The sequence below is a fragment of the Pseudonaja textilis genome, chromosome 10 (genome assembly GCF_049901715.1).
Source record: "Pseudonaja textilis isolate UNSWEBS1 chromosome 10, rPseTex1.2, whole genome shotgun sequence".
Taxonomy (NCBI): domain Eukaryota; kingdom Metazoa; phylum Chordata; class Lepidosauria; order Squamata; family Elapidae; genus Pseudonaja; species Pseudonaja textilis.
Genome location: NC_141999.1, coordinates 18,762,958 through 18,787,945, shown reverse-complemented (window position 1 = coordinate 18,787,945; position 24,988 = coordinate 18,762,958). Strand labels below are relative to the sequence as shown.

Below are 24,988 nucleotides of genomic sequence, written 5' to 3'. Positions count from 1 at the left end.
TTTTTCCCAATATTCTAATGAAGTTTAGGCCACATCAATGTTTAGTTGATTCTAGTAAACAAAAATGTGGTCAAAAGCCATTATCTAAGCATAGTTTGAGCTTAATGTCACAAGCATATTATACCATGGTTTGGTTATTTTTCTGCAAATCATAGGCTTATAGGCTCTTATAGGCTTAAGAGTGGTCTAGGGATATTCTCAACTCTACCTTGAACTACTTAATAAGTTTCAGATTATAAAGTTCTGTTTCCTTTGATTTCAGAAGTGAATAATTACATTCTTATTTGATGTCCAGTTGTTCATTCTTGATTCATAGGTCAAGAAAAATCTATGTACCCTATCAGGTGTAGGAGAAGAAGATATGGCTTGAGTTTAACAGTTTCTCCTTTTATTGAATAACAATAATTCAGTGTTTCATGGTCTAACTCCAGTTTTCATGAAAATGTAACCTCACCTTTGTAGATATTTGTGACACTTTCAGATATTTCAAAAAGTCTTCTTTCCATCCATCCATGATCCCAAACACCTGGGATATTGGTGAGTCTGCATGGGACTTAGAAATAAGATCTTTAATCTTGGAAGGTTAAAATGGTTGGTTCATTTGGTGCCCATCCCATTGCCCCAAAATGCAGTCAATCCACACACTTCATGTGTGAGTTTGAATCATTGATGGGTACAATAACAAAAGCAATAGCAATAGCACTTAGATGTATATATGCTTTCCCATAGCAATAGCACTTAGACTTATATACCACTTCACAGTGCTTTACAGCCCTCTCTAAATCATTTACAGAGTCAGCATATTGCCCCAACAATATGGGTCCTCCTTTTACCCATCTCAGAAGAATGGAAGGAAAGCTGAGTCAACCTTGAGCCTCGTGAGATTCGAACTGCCAAATTGCAGGCATCCAGCAGTCAGCAGAAGTAGCCTGCAGTACTGCACTCTAACCACTGCACCACCATGGCTCATAGTGCTTCAAAGCATTCTCAGGGTGGTTTACAATGTCAGCCTATTGCCCCCAACAATCTGGGTCCTCATTTTACCAACCTTGGAAGGATGGAAGGATGGAAGGATGGAAGGCTGAGTCAGCCTTGAATTACGTCAGGATCGAACTCTAGGCTTTGGGCAAAGTTTGCCTGCAATACATCCTTCTCACGGCAATAAGCCTGATTTGTATTCTGCATAGAATAAGAATAAGAAGAATAAGAATAAGAAGAACTTTATTGTCATTGTACAAGTACAATGAACTGTGGATGCACCTCAGCAACTGTTCGCAATACAATAAAACCAGAGCACTTAAACATGAAGATACGAAAAATAGATTACCCACATCTCCATTTGCAATTAGAGAGTACAATATCTACGAATATACACAAAATATACATCCAACACTGACTGTGATGCTTTGCCAAGTATAATACACAAGAGATGGATTGTACTGTAATATGTTATTATACATCTGAATGAGATATTGAGATTTCACATCTTTTCACATCTTAGTAAGGTAGTGACTTTGTGTTTATTTGTGGTTCGGATGGCCCAGAGAAAGAAGCTATTTGTTAGTCTAGTGGTGTGAGATTTTATTGATCTAAAGCGCCATCCAGACAGCAGCAGGTCAAAAAGATAATTGCCAGGGTGTGGGGGGTCTTCTATGATGGCCTTGATTCTGCTCTGGCAGTGGGACCTGGCTTAGTCTTCCAGGGAGGGCAGAGGGCAACCAATGATATTTTGAGCTATGTTTATCACCCTGTCTACAGTTTTCCTATCCTCAACTGTGGAGCCTGCATACCACACACGCAGACAATATGTCAGAGTGCTCTCCACAGAGGCTTTATAGAAAGCCAGCAACAGCTTCTTATCCAGATTGTTCTTCCTGAGAACCCACAGGAAGTGCAGCCGCTGCTGAGCCTTCTTCACTATGGCCTTGATGTTAGGGGACCAGGAGATATCAGCTGAGATATGGGTGCCAAGGAATCTGATCATAGGGACACTTTCCATTCATTCTCCATTGATGACGAGTGGGGCGTGGTCCTGTTCATGTTTCCTGAAGTCCATAATCAGTCCTTTGGTTTTATGGACATTCAGTGACAGATTGTTCTGTGAACACCAGACAGACAGGTTCTCTACTTCTGCCCTATATGCCATCTCATCCTCTTCGGAGATTAGACAAATCACGGTCGTGTTGTCTGCAAACTTTATGATGGTGTTTGTTGCATGGCTTGGTGAGCAGTCAAAGGTGTACAAGGCATATAGCAGGGAGCACAAGACACAACCCTGGGGGGAACCAGTACTGAGTGTAACAGTGGAAGAAAGATGGGGGCCAAGTCTAACAGACTGTGGTCTGTTTGTCAGAAATTTCTTAATCCAGGAACACATGTGGGTAGGGACCTGCAGATTATACAGTTTGGTTACTAGTATATCTGGGATGATAGTGCAGAGCTGTAGTCCACAAACAGCATCCTCACCTAGCTCTGTTTGTTCTCCAGATGACTCAGCGCTCTATGAAGCGTGATGGCCACAGCATCCTCCGTAGATCGGTTTGCTCTATAAGCAAACTGAAGTTGATCAAAGGAGGGCGGAAGGCAGTCTCTGATGTGCTGTGAAACTAGTCGCTCAAAAACCTTCGTAATGGAGCTTGTTAACACTATAGGCGTTATATAGTCATTGAGAGTGTTTATATTTGTTTAATATAGTTTATATATAGTCATTGAGAGTGTTTATATTTGTTTTTGGGGGGGAACGGGGATGATGGTTGCGGCCTTCAGGCATTGTGTGATGAGGGCATGTGTTAAAGATAGATTGAACAGCTCTGTAATATTTCTGCCAACTGGTCAGCACATGCTTTAACTACTGCACCAGGAATGCCATCAGGCCCTGCAGCTTTCCTGGGATTTACTGCTCTCAGTGTTTTTCTCACCTCATGCACCTGAAGAGAAAGAAGTGCAGCGTCGTGGTCCTCATGAGGCAGTATGTCTAGGTTCTTGGTGGTCTCAAAATGTGTGAAAAAGCTGTTTAGCTCTTCTGCTAGAGTGCTAATGCTCTCGCTATTTGTTAGGCCCTGGCCTTTATAGTTGGTCAGGGCCTATATCCCCATCCACATCTGCTGTGGGTCACTGTCAGTAAAGTGGCCCTCAACCTTCCTCCTATACATCTCCTTGGCATGTTTGATGCCCCTTCTCAGCTCAGCTCTGGCAGTTTATAAGTGTTCCCAAGGAAGTATGATATTTAATTGAAAAGAAATGTTAAAGATATTAAGATTTTAGTGAATATTAATGATAGAATTGAATTGGAATGGAATGTGTGTTTTATTTACATACATACATACACATACACTATATATATATATAATATTTTCCTTTTAAGAATATAGTGTCTATTTTAAGAATGTACCAAGCAGAATTCAATTGGAAGTGATGTATTACATTGAATGTTATAATCTTAAAGGTATAAGAATTTGAATGGATAAAATTAAAAGATATAAAGATGTCATACTCCAGTTAGTAACTACAGGGGAAAATTTGTTTAATGAGAAAAGATAATATGAAATTGAAACAGGACAAAATAAAGTTGAGAAAATTAAAGAGGGGAAAAACTATGTAGAAAATACGAAACAGTAATAAGATATGGAATAGAACATAAAAATGAACATGAAATTGAGTTTGTGTCTGTATGAAGAACCTGGGACCATGCTATTTCAAAAAAAGATGTTTTATTTGTATTTTGTTTTTGTGAAATCCCAAATAAAATTTTCAAAAAAAAAAAAAAAGAAGAAACTAGGTATAAAAGCCAGGCTTACTACTGACCGAGAACATAGTGAAATGGTGGATAGTCTCTGTACAGGGGTGGTTCTGACCAGTTCTGGAGAACTGGTAGTGGAAATTTTGAGTTTGGAGAACCGGCAAATACCGCCTCTGACTGGCCTTGCCACCATCTATTCCCTGCCTCCCAAGTCCCAACTGATTGGCTAGGTCTTCTTTTGTTGCCCTGCATAGGAGAACGGAGCTGTAAAGCAGGTTAGTGGGGTGGGGAAGGAATGGGATTTTTCAGTAACCTTCCCCCTGGAGTGGGGTTGGAATGGAGATGTTACAGTATCCTTCCCCTGCCACCCCCACAAAGCCATGCCACGCCACGCCATGCCACGCCTACCAAGCCATGCCCAGAGAATCCGTAATACATTTTTTTGAAGCCCGCCACTGTCTCTGTGCCTTATAACGTCAATCAATAGTATATGATGAACAAGCATTCAAGAGATCTAACATGGCCCAGCACACAGTATGGAAGCAACAAAGGCCACTGAATAGGTATTTGGATCCTGGAATGCGTCTATTCCAACAAAGGTCAGATTAGTGCAAGAAATTGTATTTCCTGTGACACGCTCTAGAAGGAAGGAAAAGAAAATGTACTTTGGAAAAGCAGAATAAAAGGAGTTTTGACACTTTTTGAGCTTGATGTTGGAAAAACTGCCTGAGAGGACTATGGGCAGCCCAGAAAAATCAACAAAAATGAACAGATTATCCAAAAAAAAAAAAAAAATCAAAGCAGAGTTCTCACTTGAGACACAAATGACTAGGCTTAAATTCTTCTACTGGGACCCATGTTAAAACCTTTCTCAAATGCTAGGAATTGTGAAAGGAAAGAGAAGACCAGCAGCAAAGGGAGTGTAGTTGATTTCAGCAATGAGTACCACATTGTAAGATCTCAACAATCAAGTTAGGGACAATTGTCCGGGAGAAACTCTATCTATATGGCTACTTAAGGTTGACACTGACTTGATGACAGATCTATCTATCTATCTATCTATCTATCTATCTATCTATCTATCTATCTATCTATCTCTATCTCTATCTTGAGCAAAGCAACAAATTGCAATAGCTGGCAGGTCAACATTACCTCTGAGAGATAAGCATTCCAGGCTGATTCTGACAAGGGAGGAAACAACAACAAAAGACAAGCCTCCTTTGACCATCATGACTGAAGCAAAAACAACACGGCTAATTACAAATGGGAGGCAGTTGGGCGGGCCTATTACGCATGCAAGGGCTAAACTGGTTAATGATATATAAAGGCATAGATCTCTGTAATGGTAGCTTAATACTCTGACGATGTCAGCAGAGTCTGACGAAAGCTTAAGTAAGTAAATATAATTTTAGTTTTGGAGATTGCAAGATGTCTCTCCTTTTACAACTATACATGGAATTTGTATTTTTAGAATAGTTTATAATATATATAGTTATTCATACTATGATTCAGATATTTAGAACAGGTGCATGAAAACTGACAAAAAATTCCCCCCTCAAATCTCCCCTCCCCTAGAGTGAAAATAAATCACAGGCACTAATATAATATAATTACAAGAAGGGACAAAGATAAGATAATTGAAGGATAAGGCCTACCAGGAAAAAGGTTTTAAACCACAAATGGCCTTTCAGAATCTTTCCACTTTGCTTATCATTAGATAAATTAGGTGACATTTTATCAATATTTTCTTGCCAGTCAAGTTCATTATCAGAAGAAATAATATAAAGGCTAGATGAATGTTTCAGTTGGCACTAGATCCTTCCATTGATACATTAATCCTTCTGACCTTTCCCAACTGATAAGATAATTTAAAAGCATTATCAATTGCAGCTTTCAGTTTGGGCAGTCTGGCTTGTACTGATATATCAATAAAGATCCACCCTTAACCCACCCATTCATACTTAGGACACTTTCTCAGTTGGGGAAGGAAACCTCAAGCTGAGGAAAATGAAGCTGTTCTTTGTGGGTGCAGTCTTGTTGATTTCTGTGCTCAGCACAGATGCTCAGGTGAGATGAAACCTGCATTTTAGGAAAGGTAACATGAGAGAAGGCAGAGAAACCCGTGTGGCTCAAACTCTGTGGGTTAATCCCAAACTAAACAGGTCACTCTTGGGTTCTACTGAATCCTAGATATAATAAATATAGTTGTGTAATGCTATATGGAAGATATCTTGTTTGAACCCTATTCAAAAGGGAATTGCAAGCAACTGCAAGTAGATCAATAGGTACCACTTTGGTAGGAAGGTAACAGCAATTCTGTGCACCTCAGCATATAATCATGCTGGCCACATGACCACAGAAGTGTATATGGACATCACTGGCTCCTTCAGCTAGGAAACAGAGATGACCACTAGCCCCTAGAGTTGGTCACACCTGGACAAGGGAAACTTTTATTTTATTACATTTTATAATGGTTTTAGTGTTAACAGGTTAAAACAAGATAACATAATGGGTGATTGTTATTCTTTTCCCTACAGAATTATATTCCAGATCTTCCACCTCCAGTAAGTGAAATAATTTCTTGTTTTAATGTATTTTGATATTTCTGACAGCTCTCAGAATTCAAGCTGGGAAATGAGATCACAAAATCACAAAGGGGCGGCCAGTTGGTCAAATGTAATCCATCTTCTGACGTGACATAATCAAGCTTCATACCTTGCTCACCCAAAGATCGATCATGGTCCGATCTGATCCCAAGGGAAATCATTAGTTTCAGAACTTTAGTTTCCCATATAAATGGCACTAAAGACAAGCATATGGGGGTTCCTCTGAATCCCCTCACAGAAACTTCCTTTTCTTTGTTGGAGGAAAAACAGATTTGTAAATGTATTTTTGAATTTCTGCAGGGTATCCTGGGTCTCAGGGCTATAGTGTTTCTACAAACTATGATCCACAGTACCCTGAACCTTTAAATAGAGTGTGGTCAAAGTTTCCCTTCTTTTTACAGACACTGTTTGTGCAATATGCATAAAAAAATAGATGGAGCTTTGTTTACCATACCTAAAATATTGACATACCTTGAAGATACAGTAGTTTGGCTCACAATTCACTCCACTGCATTCAAAACAGGGAGGTTCAGCCCCACAACCCAAACTAATGTTTTCATCCATTTTAAAAGTTACTTGTTCATGTTTTTTTTACTTAGAAACTATCTATATACTTGATGCTTTTACTTTCTTATTAAGAAAGTAAATGAAATAAACCAACACCTTTTGAAAAGATATTTATCTTTTGAAGCGTCAACACTTTCCTTCCACTGTCTCTGTCTCTGTCTCTGTCTCTCTCTCTTTTTTCTTTCTTTCATATTGTTTTTAGTGGTAAATTAAACACTGAGACTTGGAAGCCTTTGGTTACCACTTGAAAAATTGCCTGGTTCACTCTGTGTCTATTTCACTGTTTCTGCTCTCCATTTTTAAAAATATTTTAGTTGTCTGTGGAAAACCTTACCTATTTAAGTTAAAGTACTTCATCTCCATATATGCATATTTAATATTTCATTTTATTTATGAAATTTACCTGCCACCCATCTCACACTTTAAAGAAACTGTCAGTTATATAAATTATCATGCAACAGAAATATAATAAAAGATTTGGGGGCATAAATATAATGCGCACAGATCCATGTGTGTGTGTATGCTTATATGAAAAAGAATTTGCATTTTACGCTATTTAAATATCTGTTAAAGCTATTTCACCAAGAAAGAAATTCATATTTTTCTTCTTTCTGCAGTGGCCTTTTGGCTCAGCAGTGAGTATAACCTTTGCCTTCTCATATTATACCCATTTTGGAGAACTCCCAAAATGACATGGCCCTGAAAATTGTGGGGTTCTGTTCATGTGTAGGTGATTCCAAACCTGAGGAAAGTATGGTGTGAAAACCAGCCCTGGCGGGGGCGGGGTGTAGGGGAGGGAGATTGCTGTGAAGTAGAAGATGGATATGAGAAATCCTGAAGGAACTTATAACCAATAACCAATCTAACCATGATAGCAGTGCTCCAATATTTGAGGGGCTGCCACAGAGAGGAAGGGGTCAAGCTATTTTCCAAAGCACCTGAAGGCCAGACAAGGAATAATGGATGGAAACCAAAAAAAGGAGAGATTCCATCTGGAAATAAGGAAGAATTTTCTGATAGTGAGAATAATCAACCAATGGAACAGTTTGCCCTCGGAAGTTTGAGAGCGTCATCACTTGAGACTTCCAAGAAGAGATTGGACTGCCATTTGTCAGAAATGGTGTAGGGTCTTCTGCCTGGGCAGGGGGTTGGACTAGATGACCTACAAGGTCCCTTCCAACTCTGATTATCTGATTACACCAAGTGTATTTAGTTGTGGGCCTCCTTAGAATCCCCTCCAGACTCTTCCTTCTTTTTGTTGTAGAAAGGATTAGTTTGTATTATAACTCTGAATTTCTGTAGGAGTACCCTGGCTTCAGGGACAATGTTCCTTTTGAAAACTCCATTCCACAAAATCCTTCATCTGTGAGTATGAACTTCTGCATGGCCTTCTTATTTTCTGTGCTTTTGGTGAGCAATAGGTTCTCTGCTTATAGGCTGACCTTCTCAAGTTCTATTTCAATAAGTAAGTTTGTGTATATACCATTTAAACATCTATTAAAGGTATTTCATCAAGAAAGAAATCTTTGTTTCTCTTCTTTCTGTAGTGGCTTTTTAGACACTTTGGCTCAACAGTATAATTTTTGCCTACTCGTATTATACTCATTTGAGAGAATCCCCAAACTATCTGACCCTGAAAACTTAAGGCTTCCATTTAATCTTCTTCCCAAATCAGGATAGGTGTACTGTAAGGAGTAGCCTTTGTCTATATATGGATATTTATTAGTTTATTTATTTATGTACCTGAAATATCATGCTTAAAAGCAACCCTTGGCTTATATAATTATATAACTGAAATATAAGAAAAAAAATCAAAGGCATAAATATTATGCACACACGTACACACAAACACATCCACATTTATGTATATGCTTACAAGAGAGAGAATGCAAGCTTGCACTTATAACAATTAAGACTATTTAAAACATTAGAACTGTTTCATTAAGAAACAAAACCCTATTTTTCTTCTTCCTGCAGTTGCCTTTTAAACGCTTTGGCTCATATGTGAGTATAATCTTTCTCTGCTCATGCTATATTCATTTGAGAAAACTCCCCAAAACTATCTGGCCATGAAGATTGTTAGGTCCCATTGAGTTCTGCTCCAAAACCTGGAGTGGGTATACTGTGAAGAGCAGCCCTTGTGGATCTTTAACTGTTTACATTTGGGTCGAAATGTGGACATTTATTTATTCAATTTAAATGCTGCCCATCTTATATTTAAAAGGAATCTCAGCTTATGTAAGTTATTGTACAATTGAAATAACAGAAAGATTTGAGGACATAGATATCATGCACCCACATCCATGATAGAGAAGGTAAGCCAGAGGTCTCCAAACTTGGCAACTTTAAGACTTGTGGACTTCAACTCCCAGAATTCTCCAGCCAGCATAACTCCAGCCCACATTTGCAAAGGTAATACTTGGCTGGAGAATTCTGGGAGTTGAAGTCCACAAGTCTTAGAGTTGCCAAGTTTGGAGACCTCTGATTTAAGCTAACATTTGCACCCTTTAAAACTATTAAAACTGTTTCATCAAGAAAAAAAAATCTATATTTTCCTTCTTTCTGCAGTCGCTTTGGCTCAGAAGTGAGCATTACCTTTGCCTGCTCATATTATACCCATCTGAGAGAACTTCCCCCAAAGTATCTGGCTCTGAAAATTTTAGAGTCTCATTCAGGGATAGGTGCTCTCAAATCTGGGATAGATGCACTTTGAAGTATAATCCTGGGAGATTGCCATGAAGTGGAAGACAGGGAGTCCTCAAAGATAGAGAAGGAAGGCAGACATCTGGGATATCCCCTCTTCATTCATTGATGGTGCAGGATCTTATAACCAAGGGACTCAGTGGTGGGATTCAATTTTTTTTACTACCACTTCTGTGGCCGTGGCTTGGTGGGCATGGCAGGGGAAGGGTACTGTAAAATCTCCAGGCAGAGGTGGTATTTTCCGGTTCTCCAAACTACTCAAAATTTCTGCTACCCGTTCTCCAGAACTGCTCAGAACCTGCTGAATCCCACCTCAGAAGGGACTCTTTTTTTAAAAAAAATAATAATATGAAAATTTGTGCGAGTAGTCCTCATTTAATTACCCTAATTCTGACCAGCTAGCAAAGTGATTGCTAAGTAAAATATTGCCTGAGGACGATTTATAATGATTATGCTTATAATTTGAAACAGGAGAATGCGTAGTAACTGATTGCAATTTTGAATATGTGACTGAGGCAAAGATGTTGTGAAAGTGGAATATGTGGGTCAAGATTGAAAATCTATTTTTTTATTACCATTGCAACTCATCATCTATGGCAGTTGATAAACAAGGACCACCTGTAGTATCTTTCCTTACAAATGTTGTAAGGATAAAATTAGCAAGACTCTAGTACCGTAATGGTGAACTATGGCACGTGTGCCACAGGTGGCAGCAGAGCCATTTGTGCTGGCATGCGAGTTGAAGGCAAACTTACCTCACTGCGCATGTGCATGCCTCACAGCTGATTTTTGGCAGGTTTGAGGCCTTTTCGGCCTCCCAAAGGCTTGAGGAAGGCTTCTGCAGGGTTCTGCAGGCTTTGCAGACCAAAAACTAGCTCCGTTTCATCACTTTCTGATTTTCCAAAAATACAGAAAGTGACATAACGGGGCTAGTTTTTGGCCTGCAAAGCTTCCAGAAGCCTGCAGAAGCCTTCCTCAAGCCTTTGGGAGGTCAAAAAAGGCTTCAAAAGGGCCAAAAATCAGCTGTGAGGTGCAGCGTGGGGGTGGGAGGATTGCACGCACATGCATAGGGGGTGGGAGGGGCACACATTACCTTCTGGGTGCTGGCACGCGAGCGTGAGCATGCAAGCACACGCACAATTTTTGGCACAGGAGCCCAAAGAGGTTAGCCACCGCTGCTCTAGTATATGCCATTTACATCTTTCAGAGGCAAAGTTGAATATAAACATTATTTATTAAGTATATCCTAGATGTCTGCAGGCCTCCCTACAAAGGGTATGAAGGTCCTCCATATGCATGGATTTAGTTGTGGGTCTCCTTAGAGCCCCTCCCAGACTCTTCCTCCCAGACTTTGGTGCAAAAGGCCTGGTTTCTAATAGATGTTTCCATTTCTATAGGGGTATCCTGACTATTGGGGTGATGTTTCTTTTAGAAATTCTATTCCACGGCGCCTTCCATTTGTAAGTATATGAACATCTCCATCACCTTCTCATTTTCTTGGTTGTGGAACAGACTCCCTGCTTACAGTCTGAAGTTCCCAAATTCTGTTTCAATTACTTCCCACCCAGGGAGGACTGTGGGTTAAGACAGCTGCTAAGAAAAACAGTTAAGAGATTGGTCACTATCAAGAGTATGCAGTAGGCATAATCAAAAGCTCCAAATTGAGGTCGTAATTTTTTTGTGCAACACTCATATAGAATGGATAGAGCTTTGATCACCATTGCTACAATCTTGGTGTCAGCATTCCGAGTAATGCACCCATTGAAAGCATAACTGCAAGGCAAGTGGATCCCTCAAATGATAGGTTTATTGGATACATCATATCAGCACAGTCAGTGAAAACCAACTCTGACAGTTCCCACGGTTTTCACCTAATTAAAAGAATCAAATTCCCCCCCTCCCGGGTGTCACCGGTCACATGGTCCAATGAAGATGGAAGGCAGGCTCTTCTCTTCCTTCAGTGGCCACCTGTTTCAATTACCTTGGTTTCCACACGAAAGCATTTTGTTTTGACTGGAACCTGGCTATCTACTTCCCCCCTTCCTTCCCTCTCTCTGACTTCATGGCAACTATGAGGCAGCACAAGATGACTTCAGCCAGGTTTGCTTCAGAATTGACAATTGGGTTTTTTGACCATACCCCAAGGATACCTTTGCTCACAATTCTGTCCACTGGATCCAAAACAGTTGGGGTTTAAATTGACAAAATACTGTTTTTTAATCCATTTTGAAGTCACTTCTCCATGTTTATTTACTTTGAAATTATATTTACTGTAGTTATTTGGTGCATTTATTTACTTACTCATTGATTAAGAAAATATACTGTACTGTACTGAACTGAACTGTACAATATACTGTATCTCTTGATACAAAGCAACCTCCTTTGAGAACATTTTGCTCTTTTAAAGCAGCCTTGTTTAGTATTCAAAAATTCCTGTTTCTACTCTCCATCTTTCTACTGTAGAATTATTACATCTAACATAACTTAAATATCAGAAGATTTGCAGGCATGAATATAATGCACACAGACATATATACACACATACACATACATCCAGGTGTATGCTTATATGAGTGAGAATGCAAGTTTGCACTTATACCATTTAGATGTTTATTAATGCTACTATCAAGAAATAAATCCATGTTTTTCTTCATTCTGCAGTCGTTTCCTAGATCCTATGGCTCATCAGTGAGTATAACCTTTGCCTGCTTATACTATATCCATTTGAGAAACCCCCTCTCCACCCAAAAAAACTGGTCCTGAAGATTTTAGGGTGCCATTTACTCCCAAATCTGGGGTAGAAGAATAGCCCTGGGGGGGGGGTCTTTATCTTTTTTCCATTCAGGTCTGTATATGGCTATTTTATATTTAATGTATATGCTACCCATCTCACACTTAAAAGCAACTTGGCTTATATAGTTTATTATATAGCTGAATTATAAAATAAAAGATGTGAGGGTCTAAATATTATGCAGATACACCCGTGAATGTATAAGCTTATACGGGAAAGAGAATGAAAGTTTGCATTTTATACATTTAAGGGTCTGTTAAAACTATTTCACCAAAAAAGCCATTTTCTTCTTTTTGCAGTGGCCTTTTAGACACTTTGGCTCAGGAGTGAGTATTACCTTTGCCTCTCTATATAAATGCACCTTCCAATGGAGAACTATTTAAAATCACAATTGCCAAAACATCTCAGGGAGACCTTTTCCCGAGCAAGATTGAAACAGCTGGATACAATGGTTTGATCTGAGAGTTTCCTGTCTATCCCATACAATGAACGTACATGTATCTGTTGAGCTGAAGAGGTGGAAGATCCGACTCATATATTATTCGATTGCTGTTTGTATAAGGGGCTGAGAGATAAGTACCTTAATCCACATATTAAACATACGACCCAGTGGGAGGCCCATATTAAAACAGCTTACCTCACGTGTGGCCAGAATCTGAAAATGACATTTAATACAGCAGAGTTTCCGACTAAAATGGCCCAACTGAGATGGGCATAGGTGGGCCTGACTGGGGTAGATTGCAGGGGTGATAAAGAAATATAACTTTATGTCATTTTATTCTTTCTTACATATTTATGTATTCAATTATTGCATTTTATCCTATAACTATTGTATTTTACCCTACTCTCATTTTAAATTGTCTGTTTCAAATTTTATTGGGAATATGTTTTTGATCCTGTACCTTGATATGGCCTATAGGCTAATCCAGGGTTGGGATTCTACCGGTTTGGCCTAGTTCAGGCAAACCGGTAGCTCTGAGGATCAGTTGTGAGCGAACCTGATTCGCACTGTGCCACGCGTCAGCTGTTTAACACAGAGAGATTGCTGGAGGTCAGAAGATCAGAAGCATGCGCTCACCAAACCGGTTGTTACACCAGTTGAATGCCGCCCCCTGGGCTTAATCAATCAATCAATATATAAATATATATATTCCTATTATACCCAATTAAAGAGAACCCCGCCCCAAAGTGCCTGGCCCTGAAAATCATAGGTTCCTATACAGGGTTAGGTGCTCCCAAATCTTGGGTAGGTGCCTTGTGAAGCACAGCCTTGTGGATTGGAGTGGGAGTGGGGGCGAGGGAGTAGAAAGAGATGATTGCAAGACGGGGAAGGAAAGCAGAGAGATATAAAAGTTCTGTATTGCAGAAGATGGAAGAGTTCCTTCCGGTTCAATAGCATCCTTGTTTTCTGCAGCATCTATTTAAGAGTGGGAGCCTGTTATCCTTCATCTGGTCTTACTCTTGTGGTCCTGATGTTGTGCTAGGCCACAATTGACCACTCCCCTTTAGCTGCCCATTCCCCAATTAGAGGTTATAAGCAGTGGTGCGATTCAACCAGTGTAACAACAAGTGATCGTGCACTTTGTGCGCCCGTGTGCACCATTTAAAAAAGCCCCTTTTTCAACTGTTATAGTTGCCTTCTACTTGGAGCCCCAGGAGTAAAACAGCTGTGCTCCAAAACAAGGAAATATAGCACAGGAAAAAGTAGAGGCGAGTGGGCGGGGCCACATGATCACCAGAACTACCAGTTTACCCAAACCAGTCCAAACCGGTAGAATCCCACCCCCTGGTTATAAGGTGCTCTTTGCAGGCTTTTTCACTTTTTTTGTTTGCAAAATTGATAGGAAAAAAACTATTTGTCCCCTCACTCTATGTCTTTTGTGTGTGTCTGTGGTGTTTGCCCATAGGATAACTTTAGATCTGAAAAGCTGGTGAGTATCTTATTTTGTTTCTACCCTTTTTAGATGATGGTTCCCTTTGGAATCTGATCACTCTGGCATCTCAGAGGTGTCCCGTTGCAAACATTTATCAAGCTTTCTTTTGGAGTAGAAAAAGCTAAACCCCTCCAAACCCAGGTTGCAATCTTTCCTGGACCATTCTCATATCGACATATGAGGTTATAATGTGCCTCTTTGCTTCTTCCTTCATTGCCTGGCCCTGTTCCCAAAGATGTAGAGCACATTCGAACATGTCAAACAATAGAATATAAAAAAGACCCGCGTTGGCTTCTCCAGACCAATCAATATATATCCCATGTTATTTCAATGTTGGGCACCCAGGTGGCATGTTCATGTATCAACACCTTGAATAAGAAACAACATGAATGTTGGATGTCAAAAAAGAAAAGGGAGGAGTGGATGGGCTGCCCATTTAAAATAATGATCATTATATGACAGTGTACTCTAGGAACTATCACGATTTTCATTCAAAGAAAAAGATGAAAATGTTCACAGACACAAAACGTTATCATGTGTGTTACTAGACATACCCTCTACCCATGTCCTGCAGCTGGCAAAGGGATAAATTTAAAAAAATTGGTGCAAAATTAGCGCAGAGTCCAGATTTTATCTGTTTTTCAATTATATGCAGGACTTCCTTGCAACATAGATGATGATTTAGGGTTCTGATAGAACATTTAAGGATCGGTTTCAAAGCAGACGGAGAAGATAAGTGTTGAATAGTGTTGTATAAACAACCAAATTCAATCAATTCAAATGGAAAATTAAAAGTGTTATTATAAGCATACAATACTACATTGCTACATTGTTTTAAAAAGTGTAAGAAAAAAGACCACCAATATACAGTAAGAATATTTAAAAAAAAATCAGAGATGAAACAAATAACCTATTAAGAGGATCTAAGAATAAAGATCCTTTCTAAATATTGTGTCTTTTTATTTTTATTTTGCTAGATCCATATGTTGGGTGTAAGTATCTGGAAATATTTATTATCATTTCAATACTTGACAAAAAGAATTTGTTTCAGATCTCCAGTTCGTATCAAACATCCTCTTTCCTCTGGCAGCCAAGTCTGCCTGAGAAAATGACATTCATTTGCACATTAAACAGGTTTGCTATTCAAATTAGTTAAAGTAATTAGTTAAAGTAATTGGTAGTCTTCTACATGATTAGGGTGTCTCTCTTTCATCATCTTTCACTGCGCCTTGGTGGTGCAGTGGTTAGAGTGCTGTACTACAGGTCACTTCTGCTGACTCCCGGCTGCCTGCAACTTGGCAGTTTGAATCTCACCAGGCTCAAGGTTGACTCAGCCTTCCATCCTTCCGAGGTGGGTAAAATGAGGACCCAGATTGTTGCGGGCAATAGGATGACTCTGTAAACCACTTAGAGAGGGTTGTAAAGCACTGTGAAGAGGTATATAAGTCTAAGTGATATTGCTATCATATAGAAACTAAATTCTGTATTATAACATATGATGTCCAGAGAATGACTTTAAGCATGTTGAGTTAGTCTTAAAACTAAATTAAGACTTTGCAGCAGTTTTAATGTCACTGTCTATGTTCTATAATATTTTCATTTATTAACATTTATTCATCTTTTTCATTCATTCCAGCAGAGTGGATTGTTGAGCAGATGAGATAGAACAGAGAGATTCATGCTCAGATCTGAATATATTTTTTTCTCTTCTCTGTTACCCTAGCTTACCAAAAACAAATGCAGGGGGAACATTTGAAATGATGTATTCCTGAGGTTTAATTTCCATCCCCACCCAAAGTTGAAGAAACATTGGCCAAATTCATGGATAGTATTAAGTGTTAAAGCAGCTGGTGTGAAATATGATAGCCACATTTTTGGCTTTGTATTATAGTCATATAAAACCCACCATGATTTAAAATAACAATGGCCCAATATTAAGCTAAACAGTGTTGGACCTGCTTCGAATTTGGATGGGTGAAGATCGGGGAATATCCAAGATGTGTTTTAGACTGGAAAGCCACTCACTCAACACGGCCAAATAAACTCTGTAATTCTTCAATGGAAGTGTCATTTGACCCAAGAACAACTTTTTTATTAATTCCTGGAGGCAAAAAGGTAGTCTTAGTAATAGAAATGATGGATTCATTTCTCCAATTTGTAGGACAGGAGAGGGAGAATGCAATGCAAAGTAACTCTTGATGTTTTTCCTTCTTTCTATTAGAAATTAATTAAAATCTGCAGAAAAATCTTTGATCAGACGAGGCAATGGGTAAGCTTCATGGGGGGGAAAATATGAATATATTCATTCTGAGGGTTGGTTTGGCTAGAGGAACACTGAAGAGCTTTTCAGTGAAGAACAATTAACAGCTATATTGGCCAATAACCTGCTTTCTAGCTCTGTTCTTCTGGGCAGGGCAACCAAAGAAGACCCAGCCAATCCGCTGGGACTTGAGAGACAGAGAAGAGACAGGGGCGGGACCATTCAGAGGTGGTATTTGCTGGTTCTCTGAACTCCTCAACATTTCTGTTACTGGTTCTCCAGAACTGTCCAGAACCTGCTGAATACCACCTCTGGTCCAGAGGCAAGATGATAGACATGACACCATAGATCCTTAGTTCTTCCTGTCCTCACAACACATTTGTAACTGCCACCCAGGGATGAGATTTAGCCAGTACAGACTGGTTTGGGTGAACCAGTAGTTTCGGCGATCAGTTGGCCCCATCCACTCACTCCTACACTAGTCTGTCCTATATTTCCTTTGTTTGAAGCCCAGCTGATAGGCGCGGCAGAGCGGATTGCCACGCCTCAGCTGTTTTCAGCTGCAATAGAAGTTAAGTTTTAGAGCTGTTTTCAAATGCACCGCATGTGAAGCGCTCACCAAACCAGTTGTAACCCTGGCTGAATCCCACCACTGCGGCCACTTACTAACAGGAAAGAAGTTGGCACTGCCACTGTTAAGATAAAGAAGCCTCATTAAGGTGGTGAACCAGGAAAAGCAAGAATGGACAGGAAGCCCTCACCCTTCTGCCCCCTGGAATAGCTGCTTCGTTTTGTCAAAAATGAGAAGCTCTCTAAGCCAAACAGAATAGTTAAATGCAATTTTTATTGCCATAGGAAGCCCTCAGATATACCAGAGTGGTATATTTCCGCTCTTCCCTTAACTGTTTTGTTTGACTTCTTCCTCAGACTCTAGCTACAGTTCTCCGTAGGTTCTAGAACCACAGGCATTCTGGACCTTGAACCTTGTTTAACCAAACACAGCTAATCACTCATAACACTGCATTGGAATTTCCTTTCTGTGCAGGGAGGTTGGAAGTGTCTATTTGCTGGAGGGAAAGCTGGAGGTCCATATCTGTTTCTCCCAACAGCCCCCAAATCCAAACTCTTGCAGAGAATTTAATTTCTCAACTCCTTCTATGCAGCCAGCTTTCTGCTCTGTGCACAAGTCCATCCAAGTTAGCCCTGTGATAAGTTTGCCACTTTTTACAATTACACTCAGCTGTTTATTGTTTACAGGAGCCCAGAAGGAATCCTTGGAAAATGATCCCAACTTTTAAAACATGCTGCAGAAATCCTATGAACCTGGTAAATATCTCGGGTGCAAGTTTCAGGCAGCTCCAGGATGTAATGCTGCTGGCAATTGTAATCCACCACAGCAGCAGGGCAGAAAAAGTCAGGTCCTGGGACAGAGTGAAAACTCCTGTCACCTATCTTTGCAGGACAGCTTCTGGAAGGAGATACATCCATGGCTTCATTATGGTTGATGGGATATTTTTTTTTATGATGATTGTTGGAAAATTTCCTCTATTATGATTTTTTTTGTTCTGATTGTTTTGTTCTGCAGGATCGCCAACCGTTCCTACCCATCTACGGCTATCTTGGTTTTCCACAAGGTTACGTTTTTTATCCCCAAGGCTTCCCATTTTACTCTCAAGGCTATTCTGAAGTAGGTACTGCTCAGCAATCTTTACCTGTTGCCACACAACCATTTGGGTCTGTTGTCCCTCATTACTATCCACCGCAACCCCTTCTATTTATCCTGGAATAGCTTCGCCTGACTACCTTGTTGTCATGGACTTGTCACAGTGTGAAAGTGTGACAAGTCCTCTTGAAGGCTTATTTGTTTGAAGGTGGGATAAGTTATCCTTTCCCTATACTCACAGAGTCCAAATAGGACAAAATGTTAATTGTTGTTATTTTCTAAATTGTTATAATTGTATCCTGGCTATAACGACCGGGAAAGTGAAGTAAGCTGTCTTCGTTGCCCTGCATCTTGCTTAAGTTTTAAAGGGTTCCTGTTTTATGGATATAACTCTCCAACCTATCCTAGTTTGAATTTTGCACAAGCAGATATGAGCGGTATAACTAAAAGAAATTTTGCTGCTCTAGAAGAGCAATTCTCAGCCTAGGCAATTTTAAGATGCATGGACTTCAATCCCCAGAATTCTCCGGCTACAAAGACAGCTGGGGAATTCTGGGAGTAGAGATCCACATATCTTAACAGTTGCCAAGGTGAGAAACATTGTTCTGGAAAGATCCTAGATATAAATGTTACAGTGATTTCAGTTATCCAGCTCCCCTCTTCTCGTATCTAGTAATCACAACCATTTTTTGACCTCTTCATTGGACCACAGCTCCACAGGATCTAGAACCACAGTCATACTTGATTCTGAATCTTGTTATCCAAACACAGTTAATAATTTGTAAGAGCTTTTCTTGCCAGAGGAGGGAGGTTGGAAGAATCTGTTGGCTGGAAGGAAGTTGAGGAAGGCTAGAGATGCAGATCTGTCTCCCTTGACAGTCCCAAAATCCAAACTCTTTCACAGGACTAAATTTCCCAATGTTCTCTTGGCATTCAGCTCCTTGCAATTAAATGGATTTTAACTCTTTCAGAGTTAGTGTTGTGATAAGCCTGTCCCTCTTTAAGGCTACATTTAGTGATTCATTGCTTACAGGAGCCAAGATGGAATCGTTTGGTGATAGTCCCGACTCTTAAAATATGCTGTGGAAGTCACTTGTACTAGTCCAATGTTTGGAATGCAAGTTCTAGCAGCTCCAGGAAATAATACTGCTGGGAACTGTAATCCACCACTATAGCAGGGCAGAAAGAGAGATGGGATAGGGGAAAATTCATGTAACATGTCTTTGTTGGAAAGGAGATATATCCACAGGCTTCAATATGGTTGGTGGGTTTCTTTTAGAGTAGATTAAAATACTTTATTTGGCTAAGTGTACTTAGATACACAAGTGTCTAATCAGTTTTAATGAGGATTACAGGGGAAAAAGGACACCGGTGACTATATCTTGGGTTTCTGTTCCATGTTCTTTTGTTCTGCAGGAACAATCTAACTATTGGAATCCATCTAATCCTGTCATGAACAGCTACCCTAATTTAGTTGTCCCAGAACCTTTCCCTGGACAACCTTTGTTTCCTGCCCAACCACAAATTGGATATGTTCCCTCTGTTCTTTATAGTCCTCAAAATTATGCAGGCGGTGCATTGTCTCCCCTGCCACAATATGTCCTTCCTCCCTTGGTACAACGTGCCCCTTCTACCTTTGCGTACCGTGCCCGTCCTGCCCTTCCACCCCGTGCCCGTCCTGTCCTTCCACCCCGTGTCCGTCCTGCCCCTCCACCCCGTGCCCGTCCTGCCCCTGCCCGTCCTGCCCCTGACCGTCCTGCCCCTCCACCCCGTGACCGTCCTGCCCCTGCCCGTCCTGCCCCTCCACCCCGTGACCGTCCTGCCCCTCCGCCCCGTGACCGTCCTACCTTTCCACCACATGCCCATCCTACCCCTCCACCCCGTGCCCGTCCTGCCTCAGTTTCCTCTGCTGTTCAGTCTCCTGATACATTTGTATTGCCTGCCTCTGAATCTGCTGCCTCCGAAGCACCTGAAAACTTAGACCAAAAGTCTTTGGTTGTGAAAGGTCAGGTAAGTATGAAAATGTGCCAATTATTGAAGGGCTATTTCTTTGGAGGTGGGAGAAGAAGGTCTCACAAACTTTACATCGCATTGCGATGGAATGCCCCCTCAGAAGGTGCCTTGGATCCATCCATGAATCATACCATCTCAAGGGCACTACTGTCTACTGATGGCTAAATTAATCTGACATTCAGCCATATGTTTAGTCACTCCGATAACTGCTGATACATTATTTATTTTTTATTCCTAATTTTATTCATCACCCATACTGGGTGTTTTTAAAATAATTCACTTCTCTGGGGTTTCAATACCCATTTATATGTTGTTGCTGTGAGTTTTTATATAATAATGCTGCACTTTGTTATGTCACACCAAGTAATAAAAACCTCTCATTTTGGCTTGGCAACAGGATTTCTCATATTTCCACCAGAAATGCAAACATTAAAATACACAGCAGCCAAGAAAGGTGTTACAATCAATGGTTCTTAACACAATCAGGACCCTTCACAGACTCAAGGCCCAAGACGGGGCATCTGTCAGAAAGGTAGAAAGAAAGAAAGAAAGAAAGAAAGAAAGAAAGAAAGAAAGAAAGAAAGAAAGAAAGAAAGAAAGAAAGAAAGAAAGAAAGAAAGAAAGAAAGAAAGAAAGAAAGAAAGAAAGAAAGAAAGAAAGAAAGAATTCTTTATGGCCAAATATGATTGGGCACACAAGGAATTTGTCCTGGTGTATATGCTCTCAGTGTACAAAAAAGAAAAGATACATTCATCAAGAGTCATAAGGTACAACACTTAATAATAGTCATAGGGTACAAATAAGCAATCAAATCATACTAGGAAACAATCAATATAAATCGTAAGGATACAAGCAACCAAGTTACAGTCATATAGTCACAAGTGGGAGGAGATGGATGATAGGAACAATGAGAAGATTAATAGCAATAGTAATGCAGACTTAGTAAATATTTGGTCAGTGTTGTGGGAGTTAGTTGTTTAGCAGAGTAACAGCATTCGGCAAAAAACTGTCCTTGTGTCTAGTTGTTCTGGTGTGCAGGGCTCTTTTGAGGGTAGGAGTTGGATTTGTTGTATTTTATCAACTGATGTTAGAATCTCCATCTCTTGGCATTGAAAAGATGCTATGATGTTGAATTTCTGGTTAAAGCCTTTTCTAATATGGCAAGTCTCTTTCTTTCTGACAATTCTTCATCAGGAAGACAAAGGCAGGGAGGAAAGTGGTTGTATCAGAGCAGAGTTTGAGAGAGAGAGAGAGAGAGAGAGAGAGAGAGAAAGGAGAGAGAGAGAGAAGGAGAGAGAGAAGAGAGAGAAAGAGAGAGAGAGACTAGTAGGGTATTTGCAAATAGAAAAGTGAATGTTTCCAACTAACAGGTTTTGCATCACCTGTCACATTATGGAATCAAAAATTATATATACAAATAAGTGTATAGGCATTCTCTAAAGGGAAGCAATTCCTGTCTATTCTCCTTCAAAACCGAGATAAGAAATATTCCAGGATAATTCCAGATGAATATTTATTTCCTTTTAACAAATCTTTGATTCTGGAATAATCACTTGCTTTTCTTGCTTTTCTTGCTCTGATTCTTCAAACAAAGCCAGCATAGGAATTTTGGGCAAATATTCCTTTCATACAAATAGCCCTAAACATTTTCATTTTATCCAAAAACATGTTCTCTCCAAAATAAAAATCCTTTCCAACTTTTCACATGAATGTGAATAACGATGAAAAATTTTGATTTTCTTTTTTGCAGATACCTCAGCAATCTCCACAGACCAAACCCCAGGTGAGGATTCCTTTGGCCCAGTTTTGCATGTTTTATTACTTTAATATATGGACAGCATCTCATTTTTCCTTTCTGGTCTTCAAAAGTCAGTCCAAAAGATCCATTTATTAGTTTGTCTTTCAGAAACATTTTTTAAATCCAGAGTGCTAAAATCCAAGTAATCGATGGGTTTTATTCTCAGCCTTCTTAGACACCATGTAAGGCTTCATAAGAAATTATTTGTGATGAAAAGATCTTTTAGGGTATGCTGGTAACATCTCTTCTTCTTCTTTTAGGCTACTGAAGAAATAACTGAGCTAGTGAGTAATTTTACTTTCTATTCCCGGGGAAATATCTTTGAGTTAGTCTAGTTGAACAAAAGGGATCCGTATAGAGGTAGAGAGACAGTTTTGTGCAGTAGTTAGAGCAGGGTTGTCAAACTCGTGGCCCCCAGGATGGATGCATCACATGCGGTCCACATCTCCGCCCTGTTTAGTGAAGGCAGGAAAAGTCCCACTACCTCACGTGATGCCCCTGTGACGATATAAGTTTGACACTCCTGGGTTAGAGCATTAGGCTAGAAACCTGGAGATTGTTTTAGTGATTTAGCCAGTTGGTATTCATGGGCAAAACCACCAGCTGTGTGACTTTGAGCCAGACTCTCTCTTTCAGCCCCAGGAAGGAGGCAATGGCAATCACTTCTGGAAAAACCTTGCCAAGAAAACTACAGGGCTTACTACAGGCAATTTCCAGAAATCAAAACTCGAAGGCAGAAAGTGACAGGTTTTCAGCCGCATTTCATGTTCACTCACTCAGTGATTGTTTGAAGGTCCACCTGGTTGCAAGTATTGTAATATCCTGCAATCACGTAATCACCCTTTGTAGCCTTTGTTGCCGACTTCTGACAAGCAAAGTCTGTAAGGAAACCAAACCACTGAATCCCACAGAATTGCAAATGGCACTGATGTGGTGTGTAGGGTGCTGTAAATTTATGGGAGTTTCACCTAATAGCTGGAACTGCCATTGTAAGCTGTAAGTGCTCTTTGATGATGTGCCTTAGGGTGCATCATTTAGAAAGAGTTTCTAGTCCCAATCACTGTTGGAAAGTGAGGACAACCCGTGTGGCTGCTTTGATTCCCATGTTTTGAACATTTCCTTCAGTCTATTTAGGAATCACTAATCAGCCCTTCCAAACAATATCAGGATATATTTATTAAGGAATTAAATGCTGCTACCCATATGCTGATTTTTCCATATGCATAGGATCAGTATGACTCAAACTGCAGAAGATGGAAGAAACATGTAGATCAGGGTGTCAAACTCACGGTCTGTGGGTCAGATGCATCACACGCTGGTCATGTCCACATCTGGTTTAGCGAAGGTGGGAAAAGTCATGATACATCACATGAGGATGCCGTGATGACGCGAGTTTGACACTCCTGATGTAGACTGTGCATTGGGAATGTCCAAAGGCTGCACTGCAGGGTATTCTAGGGATGAATTAATTCAACAAGTAATGGAATGGAGTTGTTTCCCCATCTCATCTATTGTGATTAAACAATACACTTTTCCTATTACTGTCTTTGATAGAATGGACACTCCAGTTAATTACATGTGCTGAATTGCTTTTCGGTTTTGATTTTTCCAGGATATCTAAATCAAAGCATCTCCTATGAAAATTTATGACAGTGAGTACGGCAGTTACTCTGCGCTTTAGGTTTACGTTGTGCAGATTTCTTCCAGTATTTTACAAAAACTTACGTTCATTGGGAGTAAGGGGAAGTTGAACGTAAAATTCTGAACTATTAGCTGCCTTTTATTATAGATTGGTAAAAGTGATCTACATACAATTTTCAACTAAGTATTTCACATTCACTCTTGGTTATGTATTTTTTCAGATCCACCAACTGCATTTGATGATAATAAAATCCAGAGCTTCGCTCCCATGCTTTGTCTTTCCAGCTTTCATAACTTCTTCCTAATCAGGGATCAAAGGAGAACTGCGACTTTCTTCTGAGAAGGACTCCAGCAATCATATATTTCTTTCTGTTGGTTTTGGGGCATTCTCTCTTAATTGTGAATTGTGATTATTCTGCAAGAATAAACATTTACAAATAAATTTGTGCATCATCATCACACAGCGTTATCTTTATCATTGTGCTCTGAAAATTATTCTTTTCCCCAATATTATAGGCCATGTCAAAGCTTGGTTGATTCCGATAAATGAAAGCGTGACTACAAGCCCATCATTTAAGCAAATTTTGACCTTAATGCCTCAACCATATTTATCCCATCTTTCTGCACACCACAGTCTCTTACAGATTTTTTTTTAACAATGTTCCCAACTGTGAGAGGACAGGCTTTCTGCAAAATGGCCAGCAGCTGGGCTGCTGGTGTCCTGACCCTTTAAGACTTCTCTTTAGCCAGCCTAGCAAAATGTGCGTGTTAAATCTTTGACTAATGAACCCAAGCAAATCAAAACTCTGAGACTTGGCTCCTTCTCAAAGGTTTTCTTTACTGAGTAGGTTATATCGGTACAGCTTCAATGGAAAACCAATTCTAAATTTTTCCCGCAGTTTCAGTATAATTAAACTAGGAAGTAACCCCATCCTTAAGTGTCATAGGTCACATTGGCCAATTTGGGTTAATTAGTGGGTTCTTCAGGCACTCCTTCCCCAACCTTATATGTTGCCAGTAGAGATGACCTTGGTTCTCAGGAGAAAGCACTTTGTTTTGTCTAGTTATGCATTATAGCCCCTTCCCCCTCTTCCCCATGTGTGGCAACTGAGGAACAGAAAGATGGCTGTGGCCAGGTTCAGTTTGAAGTTGACTGTGGGCAGATGTGTGTGGCAGTGTTGGTATTTGTGTGGTGTTGATGTAACAATGAGAGGGAAAGCTTTTTTTGTATTGGGGAAATAAAAGCATCCAAAACAGCCTAAGGCAAATAGAA

General features: G+C 40.0%; 1 protein-coding gene across 4 annotated transcripts; it reads left to right on the top strand.

Annotated features, from left to right (window-relative positions):
* Positions 1-5,652: 5,652 nt before the first annotated feature.
* LOC113448202 (uncharacterized) lies at positions 5,653-24,174 on the top strand. Of its 4 annotated transcripts, XM_087939999.1 has the most exons (17): positions 5,653-5,806; positions 6,277-6,303; positions 8,215-8,277; positions 8,890-8,916; positions 11,013-11,075; positions 12,277-12,303; positions 12,706-12,732; positions 14,314-14,337; positions 15,318-15,332; positions 16,562-16,609; positions 17,858-17,926; positions 18,186-18,287; positions 19,680-20,273; positions 22,027-22,059; positions 22,335-22,358; positions 23,687-23,726; positions 23,937-24,174. In XM_087939999.1, the coding sequence occupies exons 1-16, from the start codon at positions 5,747-5,749 to the stop codon at positions 23,693-23,695; spliced, it is 1,212 nt and encodes a 403-aa protein (XP_087796125.1). In that variant the 5' UTR covers positions 5,653-5,746; the 3' UTR covers positions 23,696-23,726; positions 23,937-24,174. The 4 variants fall into 4 exon arrangements, with proteins under 4 accessions (XP_087796125.1, XP_087796126.1, XP_087796127.1 ...); XM_087940000.1 differs by lacking the exon at positions 8,890-8,916; XM_087940001.1 differs by lacking the exons at positions 15,318-15,332; positions 16,562-16,609.
* The last annotated feature ends 814 nt before the right edge of the window (positions 24,175-24,988 follow it).